At 41.5% G+C, this 12,077-nt stretch overlaps 3 protein-coding genes across 4 annotated transcripts; 2 read left to right on the forward strand and 1 right to left on the reverse strand.

Moving 5' to 3' along the window:
• Nucleotides 1-14: 14 nt before the first annotated feature.
• On the forward strand, nucleotides 15-5,784 carry cpt2 (carnitine palmitoyltransferase 2). The gene is made up of 5 exons (XM_003444246.5): nucleotides 15-592; nucleotides 1,654-1,734; nucleotides 1,821-1,927; nucleotides 2,012-3,316; nucleotides 4,265-5,784. The coding sequence occupies exons 1-5, from the start codon at nucleotides 402-404 to the stop codon at nucleotides 4,591-4,593; spliced, it is 2,013 nt and encodes a 670-aa protein (XP_003444294.1). The 5' UTR covers nucleotides 15-401; the 3' UTR covers nucleotides 4,594-5,784.
• A 61-nt stretch (nucleotides 5,785-5,845) lies between these two features.
• magoh (mago homolog, exon junction complex subunit) lies at nucleotides 5,846-8,320 on the reverse strand. The gene is made up of 5 exons (XM_003444298.5): nucleotides 8,123-8,320; nucleotides 7,728-7,786; nucleotides 7,418-7,528; nucleotides 6,147-6,229; nucleotides 5,846-6,068 (listed from the first exon to the last, which is right to left on the reverse strand). The coding sequence occupies exons 1-5, from the start codon at nucleotides 8,211-8,213 to the stop codon at nucleotides 5,969-5,971; spliced, it is 444 nt and encodes a 147-aa protein (XP_003444346.1). The 5' UTR covers nucleotides 8,214-8,320; the 3' UTR covers nucleotides 5,846-5,968.
• Nucleotides 8,321-9,015: 695 nt separating this feature from the next.
• On the forward strand, nucleotides 9,016-11,937 carry aatf (apoptosis antagonizing transcription factor). Of its 2 annotated transcripts, XM_025903124.1 has the most exons (2): nucleotides 9,016-9,684; nucleotides 9,715-11,937. In XM_025903124.1, the coding sequence occupies exons 1-2, from the start codon at nucleotides 9,094-9,096 to the stop codon at nucleotides 10,756-10,758; spliced, it is 1,635 nt and encodes a 544-aa protein (XP_025758909.1). In that variant the 5' UTR covers nucleotides 9,016-9,093; the 3' UTR covers nucleotides 10,759-11,937. The 2 variants fall into 2 exon arrangements, with proteins under 2 accessions (XP_025758909.1, XP_003444295.1); XM_003444247.4 differs by having other exon boundaries at nucleotides 9,016-11,937.
• Nucleotides 11,938-12,077: the final 140 nt, after the last annotated feature.

Consider the following 12,077-nt stretch of genomic DNA (forward strand, 5'->3'; position numbering starts at 1 on the left):
CCCTTACAAGACTCTCCCGGAAATCTAGAGGCAGGACCAGAAGGAGTCACGTGACACGCTCTACTGGTTAAACTTCCTGTTGTCACTTTAGTTAATTATTTCTTTCTCTTTTTTTCCCTTCTAACGTTTTTCTTTACTTTTTAAAATTATAAAGTCGAGTTATAATACGTGGCGTTTATTTTCCTTTGCTAAACCTTTCCCAAGTGTCTCTGAAACGAAGCGGTAACCTAAGGAAGTTAAACCGGTTGCTAATGTTAGCTAGTTAGCTGGCGTATCTTTCCTTCAGTGACAGGTGAAAGCTCGCTCCGTCCAGGCTTACCTTTTACCTGTTAAAACCGTTTTTTCCCGTCGTGCTTTACGTTTGTAGCCTCCTGTAGGTGATCAGTTTACAAATCAACACCATGGCCGGTCTGCTTTCAGTGCATTGTGTCGCCTCTCTCAAGAAGTCCGGGAATCTAATTCATTTTAGAAGCGCTGCTCTGGGGGTTCATACGAGACACTATAGCAGCAAAAAGGCCTCCTCATCATCATCTTCGGAGTATCTGCACCAAAGCGTCGTGCCTTCCATGCATTACCAGAAGAGTTTACCCAGGTAAGGCGTTTTGTGACGAATTTGGACACATTGCTTTTTCATTTTCTCCAAACATGTCGCGCAAACTCAAAAAAAAAAAAGTGGTTTCATGTGCACCGGAGATGTCCACTAAACAAAACAAAAAGGTGTCCTGAAATAAAGGTGACCCATTTAGCTTTTAGATCGATGTAGGTAAAAGGGCATGCTTGCGTTAAACTCAGTGACCACTAGAAGGCAGTGACATGAATTATGGTTAATGACCCTTAAAAAAAAGTGTGTGAAAACGGTTCACCCCAAATTACTTTGGAAAATTCACATACGAACAAATTTTTCTTCAGAGCTTCCATAATTCTCTGTGGTAAAGATTTAACAATCAGAGCACTTGCCTCAAGGCGCTTAATGAGCTTTCTAACGCAACACAGAAAAATCTATTTTAACACACTCAGAAAATAGATTTTGTGCTGGAAACATTATCCAGATATTTCAGTCCATAAGATGGCATCACACAGTTGCTGCACATCCATGATGCAAATCTCCCGTTCCACAACATCCCAAACTGCTCGGTTAGATTGAGATCCGGTGACTGTGAAGGTCATTTGAGGACAGTGAACATGGTGCTTTATACTCCTGGAGGCAGCCATCAGAGGATGGGTACACTGTGCCCAGAAAGAGATGGCCTTGGTCAGCAGTAATACTCAGGTAGGCTCTGGTGTTTAATCAATGCTCAGTTGGCACAAGATGCCCAAAGTGTGCCAAATAAACACTGCCTACAGCATTACATGATCACCACAGCCTGAACCATTGATACAAGGCAGGATACATCATGCTTTTGTTGTTTATGTCTAATTCTGATCCTACCGTCCAAATGTTACTATAGAAATCGAGACCCATCAGACATTTTAAATGAAATAAAAATATTGAATAAAATGTCCCTAGTTTGAGAAAGCTGTTCAGCATTTGGTTGTTGAACATGGATCACCACATCACAGTGGGTCCTCTTTTCTGTTAAGTTGTTTTTATTATAAAACATACAAATAAATCAAATAAAACATGACTGACTTCATTTCCCTTTTGCTGTTTAGATTGCCCATACCAAAACTGGAGGATACTATCAGGAGATATTTGGCTGCCCAGAAGCCTCTTTTGGATGATGACCAGTTCAGGTGAGTTTCCACAAATAAAATCAAACTTTTTATTTGATTATTTAAATGCTTTAAACCTAGTTGGAGCCATTGTCATGTATCTGCAGAACAACAGAGAAACTTGCTCAGGATTTCCAGAATGGTGCGGGAAAGCAGTTGCACGAGGAACTGGTTGCTCAGGATAAAAACAATAAGCACACAAGCTACATCTCAGGTAACTATGACTAGCCTAAAACTGAGCATCTAAGATGGAATAATCACTGTTAAATGAGGTTAAAAATTTTCTTTTGTTTCACAGCTCCCTGGTTTGATATGTATCTGTCTGCACGTGACTCTGTGGTGCTCAACTTCAACCCTTTCATGTCCTTCAATCCCGACCCAAAGACTGAATACAATGACCAGCTGGTGCGGGCAACCAACATGGTGTGTTCAGCTGTGCGCTTCATGAAAACGCTACGAGCCAGTCTGCTGGAGCCAGAGGTTTTCCATCTGAACCCAGTCAAAAGCGACACGGACAGTTTCAAGAACTTTATCCGCTGGGTCCCATCTTCACTGTCCTGGTATGGGGCCTACATGGTGAACGCATACCCTTTGGACATGTCTCAGTACTTCCGCCTCTTTAACTCAACTCGGATTCCTAAGCGTGGGCGAGATGAGCTCTTTACTGATGAGAAAGGGCGACACCTGTTGGTTATGAGGAAAGGAAACATGTATGTGTTTGACATAATAGACAGGGATGGGAATTTGGTGAAGCCTGCAGAGATCCAGTCCCACTTGAAGTACATTTTGTCTGACTTGACACCAGCACCAGCCTTCCCTTTGAGTGTTCTGACCACTGAGAACAGGGACGTTTGGGCAGGGCTCAGGGACAAGCTGATTGGTGCTGGAAACGCAGAGGATTTACGGGTCGTGGACAGCGCCCTTTTCTGTCTCTGCCTGGATGACGAGAGCATGCGGGACCATATTCACATCTCCCACAACATGCTGCACGGCAACGGCTGTAACCGCTGGTACGACAAGTCCTTCAGCCTCATTGTAACCAAAGACGGACAGACAGCTATTAACTTTGAACATTCCTGGGGTGACGGCGTCGCCGTGCTTCGCTTCCAGAACGAGGTCTTTAAGGACACCACCGAGAAGCCACTGGTGCACCCAGGTTCGGCTGCTGCTGCTGTGGATTCAGCCTCTGCTGTGCGCAGATTGCAATTCAAGCTGAACAAGGAGCTGGAGAATGGCATCCAAAAGGCAAAGGAGAATATTGACTCTGCCATATCAAAACTCACTATTGACGCCATGGAGTTCAAGAGAGGCGGGAAGGAACAGTTAAAGAAGAACAGGCTGAGTCCAGATGCTATAGCCCAGCTGGCTTTCCAAATGGGCTTTCTGAGGCAGTACGGACAGACTGTAGCCACGTACGAGTCCTGTAGCACTGCAGCTTTCAAGCATGGCCGCACAGAAACCATCCGACCAGCGACTGTACACACCAAAAAGTGCTCGCATGCCTTCGTTCAACAGCCTGGCAAACACAGTGTGGCGGAGCTGCGGGCCATGCTCGATGAATGCTCCAAATATCATGGGCAGCTCACCAAGGAGGCAGCTATGGGTGCGTGTGACATGTCAGCATGCAGATAAATTATGGTGATTTTGTACACCAGTAAACACAGTGTTTTAAACTGCAGATATCTCTGCTGGTAATTATCTGTCATAGCAACAACACATCATAACAGGCCAAATCAATAGTTTATCTGAGCTAAATATTTAAACCATAAAACGCTATAACCATGTTTAAACATTTCACAGCCCTCCCAAGATGATTTAATCAGTACCAAAGGAAAAAAAAAAAACCTTTAGTTTGTTTCTTTGTCCTCCTGCACCATCAGGAGTTGAGCAATCGATCTTTGCACACAGGCATTTTTTATTTTAGGGCTCTAAAAGTTCTTATCTGTACCAAATATTATGTAATCATGTTGCTGTGTTTTTAGTATTTGTGCACTTGTAATGCTTTAAAAAATATATATATTTCTCAACAATAGCATCTCATTTACAGCTTAAAATGTTGAATTTGCTGTAATATTTAATAATAATATGATTTTGTCACTTACTTTTTAAGATTTATTTATTTAGATTTAATGATACTTAGGTAATTTTTTGTCCTTTATGACTTGGGCTCTCTCTCAGAGCTCAAATCGCACTTCAGTCCGGCATATGCAGATATCTGATTTACAAAAACTGTGAATCTCAGTTTTAGCATTTTTCTACTAAATAGATGAGCAAATATGTTTTGATATTAGCTTATCAGACAAAGAGGGGCGTGGTCTGCAATATGAAATTTTAGGAGGTTTTTTACAGTAATGCATGCAAGGTAAAGTCATAAGTCTTCTTATTGTCCATAATGTGTGACTTTATTAAAGTTGAATTATTTTCTTGAATGCACTGTTCAATATAAAAAACTGAAGTGTTAAGATAATGACTAATTAGCACTTTTTATTATACACAATACTGACCTGAGAACAGTTCCTTCACTAACTGCTCTTTTTGCAACTCTCTCCAGGTCAGGGTTTCGACCGTCACCTGTTCGCGATGCGATACCTGGCTGCCTCAAAGGGCCAAGCTCTGCCCAGTCTGTACACTGACCCAGCTTATGCCGCCATCAACCATAACATCCTCTCTACTAGCACCCTTACCAGTCCAGCTGTCAGTCTTGGCGGCTTTGCCCCTGTGGTACCTGACGGTTTTGGTGTTGGCTACGGCGTCCACGACAATTGGATCGGTTGCAATGTATCTAGTTACCCAGCTCGCAACGTCCATGAGTTCCTGCAGTGTGTCCACAAGTCTTTAGAGGACATTTTCACAGTGCTGGATGGAAAGCCACTGAGCTAAGAGTGAACAAGCGTACTTTAACATATTGATAAAGGTGAGAGTAGGAAGGAAATTCAAGGAGAATAGAAAGGATGGGGAGAACTGAAGGGCAGCTCTTTAAAAACAAAGTTTCCTCTGTCATCCCTTAGTTATGTATACAAATCATAACAATTGTTCAGTGATGAATAGGACAGCTGGTGTCCGTCAGAAATCATATCCAGTTATTTTGGTAAAACTTGATATTCTAACATTTTGGTGAAAAATATCCAACTTTAATGAAAAAATATCAGCAACTTCATCTATAACACTACAAAATGAGGGAATCAAAGCAAAATCAAGTGCAGCAAAATAAATTCTTATCTTTTCATATTCACTTACAAGCCCTGAAAACAATAATTTATTAACCTTCTTTGAAAATTTGCTTGTGTTTGACTTCCTCAGCCCACAGTCATTCAGACATTTGTGCCCAACTCTTACATACATGCTGACAGTAGTGTGCTGTGGCCTAATGTTACTGTTAGCTGTGATTTAAGTTTGTTCATCCATCCTCGGCGGGGGGGATGGAGCCTACACCAGCTACCATGGGGCAAGAGGCAGGGTACACACTGGACAGGTCGCCAGTTTTTCGCAGGGCTAACACATAAGAACAGACAACCGTTTGCACTCACATTAGCAGTTTTGAATTATCAATTAACATCAACATGTTCTCCAAACTCAGTACTTTCACGCTGTGGGGCAACAGTTCCAAATATAATCCATCATACACAATTTGTGGTTTCTCATGGTCTCCACAAACTTTCTTCTTAAATGGAAGTGAAATATGAAGCAAATTCCCACTCATTAATGGGCATGATATACATAATGCATATATAATATAGCCATCTTACAGCATTATGAAGTGACACAGAGGCCAATTGAGTTACTGCTTGTGTCAGAGAAATGAGAGGGAATCATTCCTCTCTTCTGAAGGGTGCAGGGAGCGGCTTGAACTTGGAGCTCTGACTCTTCTTGGTCATTCATCCAGTTAAAGTTCTCTGCAGTAGTTGCCAGTCAGGATGCAGAAGATGTGCCTTTTTGAATGATGTGAAGCTCAACCAGAGCCTTTACAAATCACCACTGTAATACACTGAACTGTCATTAGTGTTAGATTACAGCCATTTGTTGTGCTTGAATGTATTTTGAAATTAAAAGTTAATTACCTCTGCTCTTTTATTTGCCCTTGTGATTCTTCACAGACAGCTGATCATTTAAGAGGACAGCATAGGAGGACACATTTTCTTTACCCAAATCACTCTTTATTTAAAATAAAAAATAGTTCCACCAAAAGCAAATGTACAAATGCGGTAGTACAACAGAAACATCAGCTAAAGTAATTAAAATGAGCAAAATCCAGATTTTAGATGGGCTTGATCTTGAAGTGTAGGCCGATCAGACTGAAAACAAGACATTTCAGATCTTGCACCAGGTAGTAGAACACACGAAGGCCCTCAGGGTCCCTGAAAACACATATGTGTTTACATCAGTAACAAATACAATTTACTTTCCACTTCCCAACTCCTGGATATATAACTCACTTTGACTGGTTGACGTCAATCAAGGAGCCAATTTTGGAAGTTGTGAATGAAATGTGCTCGTCCCCGATGACAATTTCCAGTTCCTGTGAAAGTTAAAACAAAAAACGAGCCTCAGAAAATTACCTTGGAGAAAATCATCACTGCAGAGTTGATAAAGGTGTAAATTTAGGTCACTTTCTTTCAGAAGTACAAAAGGTTAGGTCAGTTTCACAGTGCTCTCAACTTTCTTCTTCTTCCTCCACTATGATCTTATCGGTCACAAAAAAATTAATTTGGTTGATCTTCTGTCCACACAGGTTTGAATTAAAGGATGAACTGCAGTTAGCTGCTCACTTTTAACGAAAGTAGCCAAAGACCTTATCAAACTGGGACATTTCTTCCACACAAGGAACTGACTTATTAACTGCATCCTCAAATTGCAAAGGGTTGGAAAAACTTCTGCATGACCAGAAGCTGTTTAATAAATATTACAAAACTTTAACATTTTATACCCACAAGCAATCAATAAATGTTAAAGTATAACTATATTAGAAAATTATTCTTTCATAGAAGGAAATCACACCTAGAAGATAAGCCTGAGCTTTCAAACAATAACTTGTTTTAAACAGCCATTTATCCCATATGACGATATGACCCTTGAGCAATCACTCCAGGTAAGTATTAGAAAACAGATCAAAGATCTAGAGTATGAATGACTGGCTCTGTTACTCTAAATTTTTAAAAGTTTTGCTATTGGAACTTTAACATATTCCAGGATACTGAAGTTAAAAAAATTGCTAAATTTATTCACACCTGTGTTTAGGGCTTGTGAATCAGAAAATATTCAGCTTGTGAAAGTATAACTTTGCATGGAGATATTAAACAGACTGCAGTTACTGTACAAGGAAAATTCAACTGATGCTGTAGGGTCGTAAAGTCAGAATTTTTTTGCACCAGGGGTAAATCTTCCACAGAGGGAAATGATAAGCCTCAGTGTAACCATGAGGTCTAAGCATACCCACCCCAAATCAGGAAGAAAATGGAATAAAAGAACAGAAACAGTCCACTTCTCAGCAGTTTTCACTACTGGATATATGGATAACCACTCTCAGCGAAGGTAGCAGAATATTTTCACAACAGCACACAGACTGTATTTGCAATGTGCAATGGATAAAGAGCACCTTGGACAGTTGCGTATTGCAATGTGCCTCGAAAACTTCTGCATGGCATGAATGAAAATGGCTGAAACTGCAATAACAGGGAGGACACGGGGTAATTAAGAGGTCACAAACCTGTCTGCCAACTCTATCAGGAGGCGGCCACAGAGCATCATCTTCCTTGGTGATTTCACTGTCGTCAATGATCCTCTTCAGCTCCTCCATCACACTTTTGTGTACATATGCCTGGTTGGCACACCGGAAAACGCGTAAGTCAGATTTAAATTTGTACATTTCGAGAAACGCCATTAATTTATAACCACATGCATGCTGTTTGAGCATGATGCCTGAAACTACTTCCCGACAAATAACCAAACAACCAGCTCTGACTTTACAGATATATCACCACCCGTTACACATACATTTAAAATCAATCATACGTTACCTCTTTCCTGATCATTACGTCATTCTTGTAGTTGCTGTTGTTTGCATACCTCAGTTTACCTGCGGGAAAAGAAAAAAAAAAAAGATTCACTTTAACGTGAGAAACTGTGTATCACTTCGAACAAAACGCCCGAGTTTGTTATCATCGCTACAGGCCGCATGGCGCGTACGCACTCACAGGATACCCTTAAAACAATACTGCTTATATTCTAAACCACACGCTATGGTAATAATTATACTATTTATATATAAACAAAGTTAGTACCCAGCATTATTCCTGCAGCTAAATCCAAACGGAGAATTTGGCTCTTTGACTCCGCTGCGGCCTAGCTAAGCCGGCTAGCTTCAAACCACGGACAGCTAACGCGTCTGTATTACCGCTCAAATTAAACTTACCGTCAGGCCTGAACTCAAATTCTAGAAACTCGTGTCCAAACTTCCCCTTGTGCCCGACATAATATCTCAAATAAAAGTCGCTCGTTGACATCTTTATCGTACAGAAAGCGCTTTTTCTGCGCAAGTCTAACGAACGAAACTGAGCTAGCAAGAGCAGCCCAGAGCCTCGCCAACCGTATACGCATGCGCAGAGGATTGCAGTCGAGGGACTTTTTTGACCAAAGTTTTGTCTTAAAGGTCACATTCCCGCGATAATTCAGTCCTTTTGTTTTTTCTTCTTTAAGAATTTAGACATACGGTTTCTTTTTTCAAGTTTGTGTCAGTTTTTTTTAAGTTAATTAGTAACTTTTTCTTTTATGTCTTTATAATATTATTTATTTGCACCTTGATTTCTTTTTGTCTTGTTGCATTTTTGATTGTTTGTTAGTTTAGAAGTGTAAAATAAATTATATTTTTTATTTATTTGGTCATCTATTTTTGGAATAAAACTGCCTTAATAAATAATATTTCTGGCTTCCTCTTGGGGTATGTATGAATCTATGATAACACCCAAGAATGTACTTTTTAAGACGCCAAACCAAAATCCTCAACAGCTTTTACAGATTTACAGGTACTGAACAATTCATTATTGAAGCACAAAATTCTTTATTTGACTCTTCTGGTCCTCTATAAATCTTTTAAATGTCTTTGCTGCATTACAAAAGAAAAAGAAACAATTGAATAATTATATCAGTAATTAATTGTTAATTATTTCCAGTTTTGTTCATTTGTTTGCTTGATTTCTACTTAAGCCGTCAATTCTTGGTTTGAGTTTCTGCATTCAGTTATCGTCAGGTTCTGCCTGAAAGACCTCACGCAGGGCTGAACATCTGCCTGTCTGTATTTATACGTTGTCGCATTTTTCTAACGTCATCAAACCGCTGTGGCACACAGGAAGGGTCTGCACGTGTGGTGGCTGTAAACTTTGAGCCATGGCAGGCGCGTTTTCACAGGAGCTTGAGGATCTGTTGAATCCTTTGCCAAAATTCGTGGATCCGGAGGATGATGATGACGAGGCAACCAAAGCCAGAGTGGTGGACCGGTTCGATGAAGACGACGATGACGATGAAGATGCGGTCGGCCTCAGCGCTCTGCGGAAGAGCAACACCTCCCTGCTTTCGGACACAGATAGACGGTATGTGGGAAAGCCAGTGTCCCGAAAGCAGCTGCTTAGGGAGACTGAGGAGGATGAACATGATGTTGAAGATGAGGAAGAGGAAGAAGGTGACGAAGATGATTCAGTGGGGGATGAAGAGGCAGATGACGATGAAAATGCTTCAGAGGAGGAGGGAGACGACGAAGATGATGATGATGAGGAAGAGTTGTTGATGGGCAGTGATTCAGAACTCGATGTTAAACTGGCTTCAAAGAAAAAAGCAACTGACATCACCTTTCCTCAGAAAGTAGACTTCCACAAACTGACAGAAGGTATGGATGACCTGGGAATGAGCGAGGATGATGATGATGAAAGCGGTGAGGAGTCTGAAGGTAGTGAAGAAGAGGAAGGCTCTGATGATGATGATGATGATGATGAGATGGAAAGCGAGCAAGAGGATGATGATGATGATGGAGTGGTGCGCACGTTTTCTCAGGACAAAGTAGACGAGGAGGTGGAGAAAGGAAAGGCAGTGAAGAACCAGCTGGCCCTGTGGGACCAGCTGCTCGAGGGCCGGATAAAAATCCAGAAAGCTTTGGTGACTGCCAACCAGCTTCCTCAGCCACAGACTTTCCCAGAGTTCAAGAGGAGAGGTGGGGGGGAGTTCACAGCGGCGTTGAAGAACACTCACAAGGCTCTGAAGGCTCTTCAGAGGTCCCTGCTGGAGTTGCATGACCAACTTCTGCACCAGAACGCTGACACGAGATCCATCAACACGGGGGAAGACGAGGAGATAACCAGCGACGATGAAAAGGAGGGGTCAGCGCAGCAGGCCAGGGCGCCCAAACGAAAACTGGAGATGGCAGAGTACCCAGACTTCATGGCCAAACGGTTTGCAGCTTTCCAGCCTTACTGCAATGCCACGCTACAGAAGTGGCACGACAAAACAAGGCTGACGATGGGCAAGAGCACCAAAGGGTTTGGGGCGTTTGAGAGGAACATTCTCACCCAGGTGGAGCAGGTGCTGATGGACAAGGACAGGCTGTTGAAGCGGACCCAGACCCAGCGCTCAGAGTACCGGGTCCTGGGGAAGGTGGAAGCCCCTGCTCTCACATCTGAGAACATCCCCATGGAGGGAGGCGAGGTGTCGGAGCAACAGCTGAAGTCCAACACGCATCTGAAAGATCTCGATGAGGACATATTTGACGACGACGATTTCTACCACCAGCTGCTGAGGGAGCTGATCGAGCGCAAGACGAGCGCAGCGGACCCCAACGATCAGGTGGCTATGGGCCGGCAGTGGCTGGCCATCCAGAAGCTGCGCAGCAAAATCAAGAAGAAAGTGGACACTAAAGCCAGCAAGGGGCGCAAAGTCCGGTTCCACATCCACAGCAAACTAGTCAATTTCATGGCGCCAATTGACCACAGCTCGATGAGCGACGAGGCCCGCAGCGAACTCTACCGAAGCCTGTTTGGTCAGAACACTTCTATGAGGGAGTGATGTTAACATGCTGAGATTCCCAGGACTGAAGGCAAATAGCCGCTCTCCTTTAGCAGGAACTCTTCAGACTGTCTGACATACTGAACTCAAAAGGACGTGCAGTTCAGAAATGTCTTTCATACCAAAGTGCTCCTTTATTTAATCACAAGAGTGCTACTTTAAATATTCACACTGTTTTTCCATCACATGTGAATGAAGTAAAGTGATTACTTGCACTCATTGTATGACTTTATTTAAGTAAAGAACTGTGGCCAGTCCCATACAGCCAGTTCATGAAATGTTCCTGCTCCAGTTTTGTTTGTCTTTTGTTCTTTGCTTTTATTTTTTGCTTTTCCAGTGTAAAAAAAATCCAGAAAACCTGCTTAGTGCATACTGTTGATTTGGGGCACAGCTGGGAATATAGGAAACATTACATATGTTGCAGGGCTACATTAGCCTGGACTGAGATCATAAAGAAAATGAATTTTCATGTTTAACTATTAGGTAATAGTAAAATTAATTTTAGATATGTTATTACAAATACACATTTAAACTTTGACAGGAAAGTTTTCTCAATTGTTTGAATACATGGCAGCATTCAAAGCAGATATTGTGTCTTGGAAAATGTAAAAACAACAACTTTGAGTCCTGTGATGGACTGGACACCATGTACCCCACGCTCTGCCCTATTACAGCTCAGATGAACTTCTGCCTTCCCATGATCATAAATTGGATATGAAGTTAAGAAAAATGCACCAGTTTAACATCTATGGCTTACACTTACAGAAAAAGAAAGCTATTTTCTATTAACTCACTTTTCTAACCATTTTCACATGGAAGTTATCACCGCTACAGGATGAGCCTGGTGTCAAAATGCAGGTAAAAATGACAAGTTGTTTTAACCAGTTAACCCTTTAAAGTTTACCAAAATAATCCTTTTCAGTTTTTCTCCAGTGAATCAGAAAACAGAAATTCTCCAAAGTACCAATGCTTTTTTCATTATAAGTCATTATAAAATAGTAATGTTGCTATTGAAACTACGATGTATGACATGATATTGATGCTCTTGGTTGTAGGAAAAAGTATTATGATTTGACCTTTAGCTTAAATGTGTCTATCAGCCCTTGAAGTGCTGTGTTTATAAAGTTATGACATGAGGGTTTTTATTTGCAAGTAAAATACATTTGTGATTTAAATTCAGACGTTTTGCTTGTTTTTAAGCTGAATCTTGTGAGAACTCAAACTGAGTTGTTTTGTTTTTATTTTATTGTCTACCTGCAGAAGTCTCAGTACATTTTTCACCAATTACAGCATCAGAAATTGTTAAACAAACGCAATCT

The sequence above is a fragment of the Oreochromis niloticus genome, linkage group LG23 (assembly GCF_001858045.2).
Source record: "Oreochromis niloticus isolate F11D_XX linkage group LG23, O_niloticus_UMD_NMBU, whole genome shotgun sequence".
NCBI classification, from domain to species: Eukaryota; Metazoa; Chordata; class Actinopteri; order Cichliformes; family Cichlidae; genus Oreochromis; species Oreochromis niloticus.

What these genes read in the sequence shown, in the direction of transcription:
- cpt2 (XM_003444246.5), top strand. Translation starts at nt 402, where the DNA reads ATGGCCGGTCTGCTTTCAGTGCATTGTGTCGCCTCTCTCAAGAAGTCC. An exon ending in GCACACAAGCTACATCTCAG is followed by an intron (nt 1,928 to 2,011) that starts GTAACTATGACT and finishes TTTGTTTCACAG; the next exon opens with CTCCCTGGTTTGATATGTAT. An exon ending in CACCAAGGAGGCAGCTATGG is followed by an intron (nt 3,317 to 4,264) that starts GTGCGTGTGACA and finishes AACTCTCTCCAG; the next exon opens with GTCAGGGTTTCGACCGTCAC.
- magoh (XM_003444298.5), bottom strand. Translation starts at nt 8,213, where the DNA reads ATGTCAACGAGCGACTTTTATTTGAGATATTATGTCGGGCACAAGGGG. An exon ending in ACGTAATGATCAGGAAAGAG is followed by an intron (nt 7,529 to 7,727) that starts GTAACGTATGAT and finishes TGTGCCAACCAG; the next exon opens with GCATATGTACACAAAAGTGT. An exon ending in ATTGACGTCAACCAGTCAAA is followed by an intron (nt 6,069 to 6,146) that starts GTGAGTTATATA and finishes ATGTGTTTTCAG; the next exon opens with GGACCCTGAGGGCCTTCGTG.
- aatf (XM_003444247.4), top strand. Translation starts at nt 9,094, where the DNA reads ATGGCAGGCGCGTTTTCACAGGAGCTTGAGGATCTGTTGAATCCTTTG.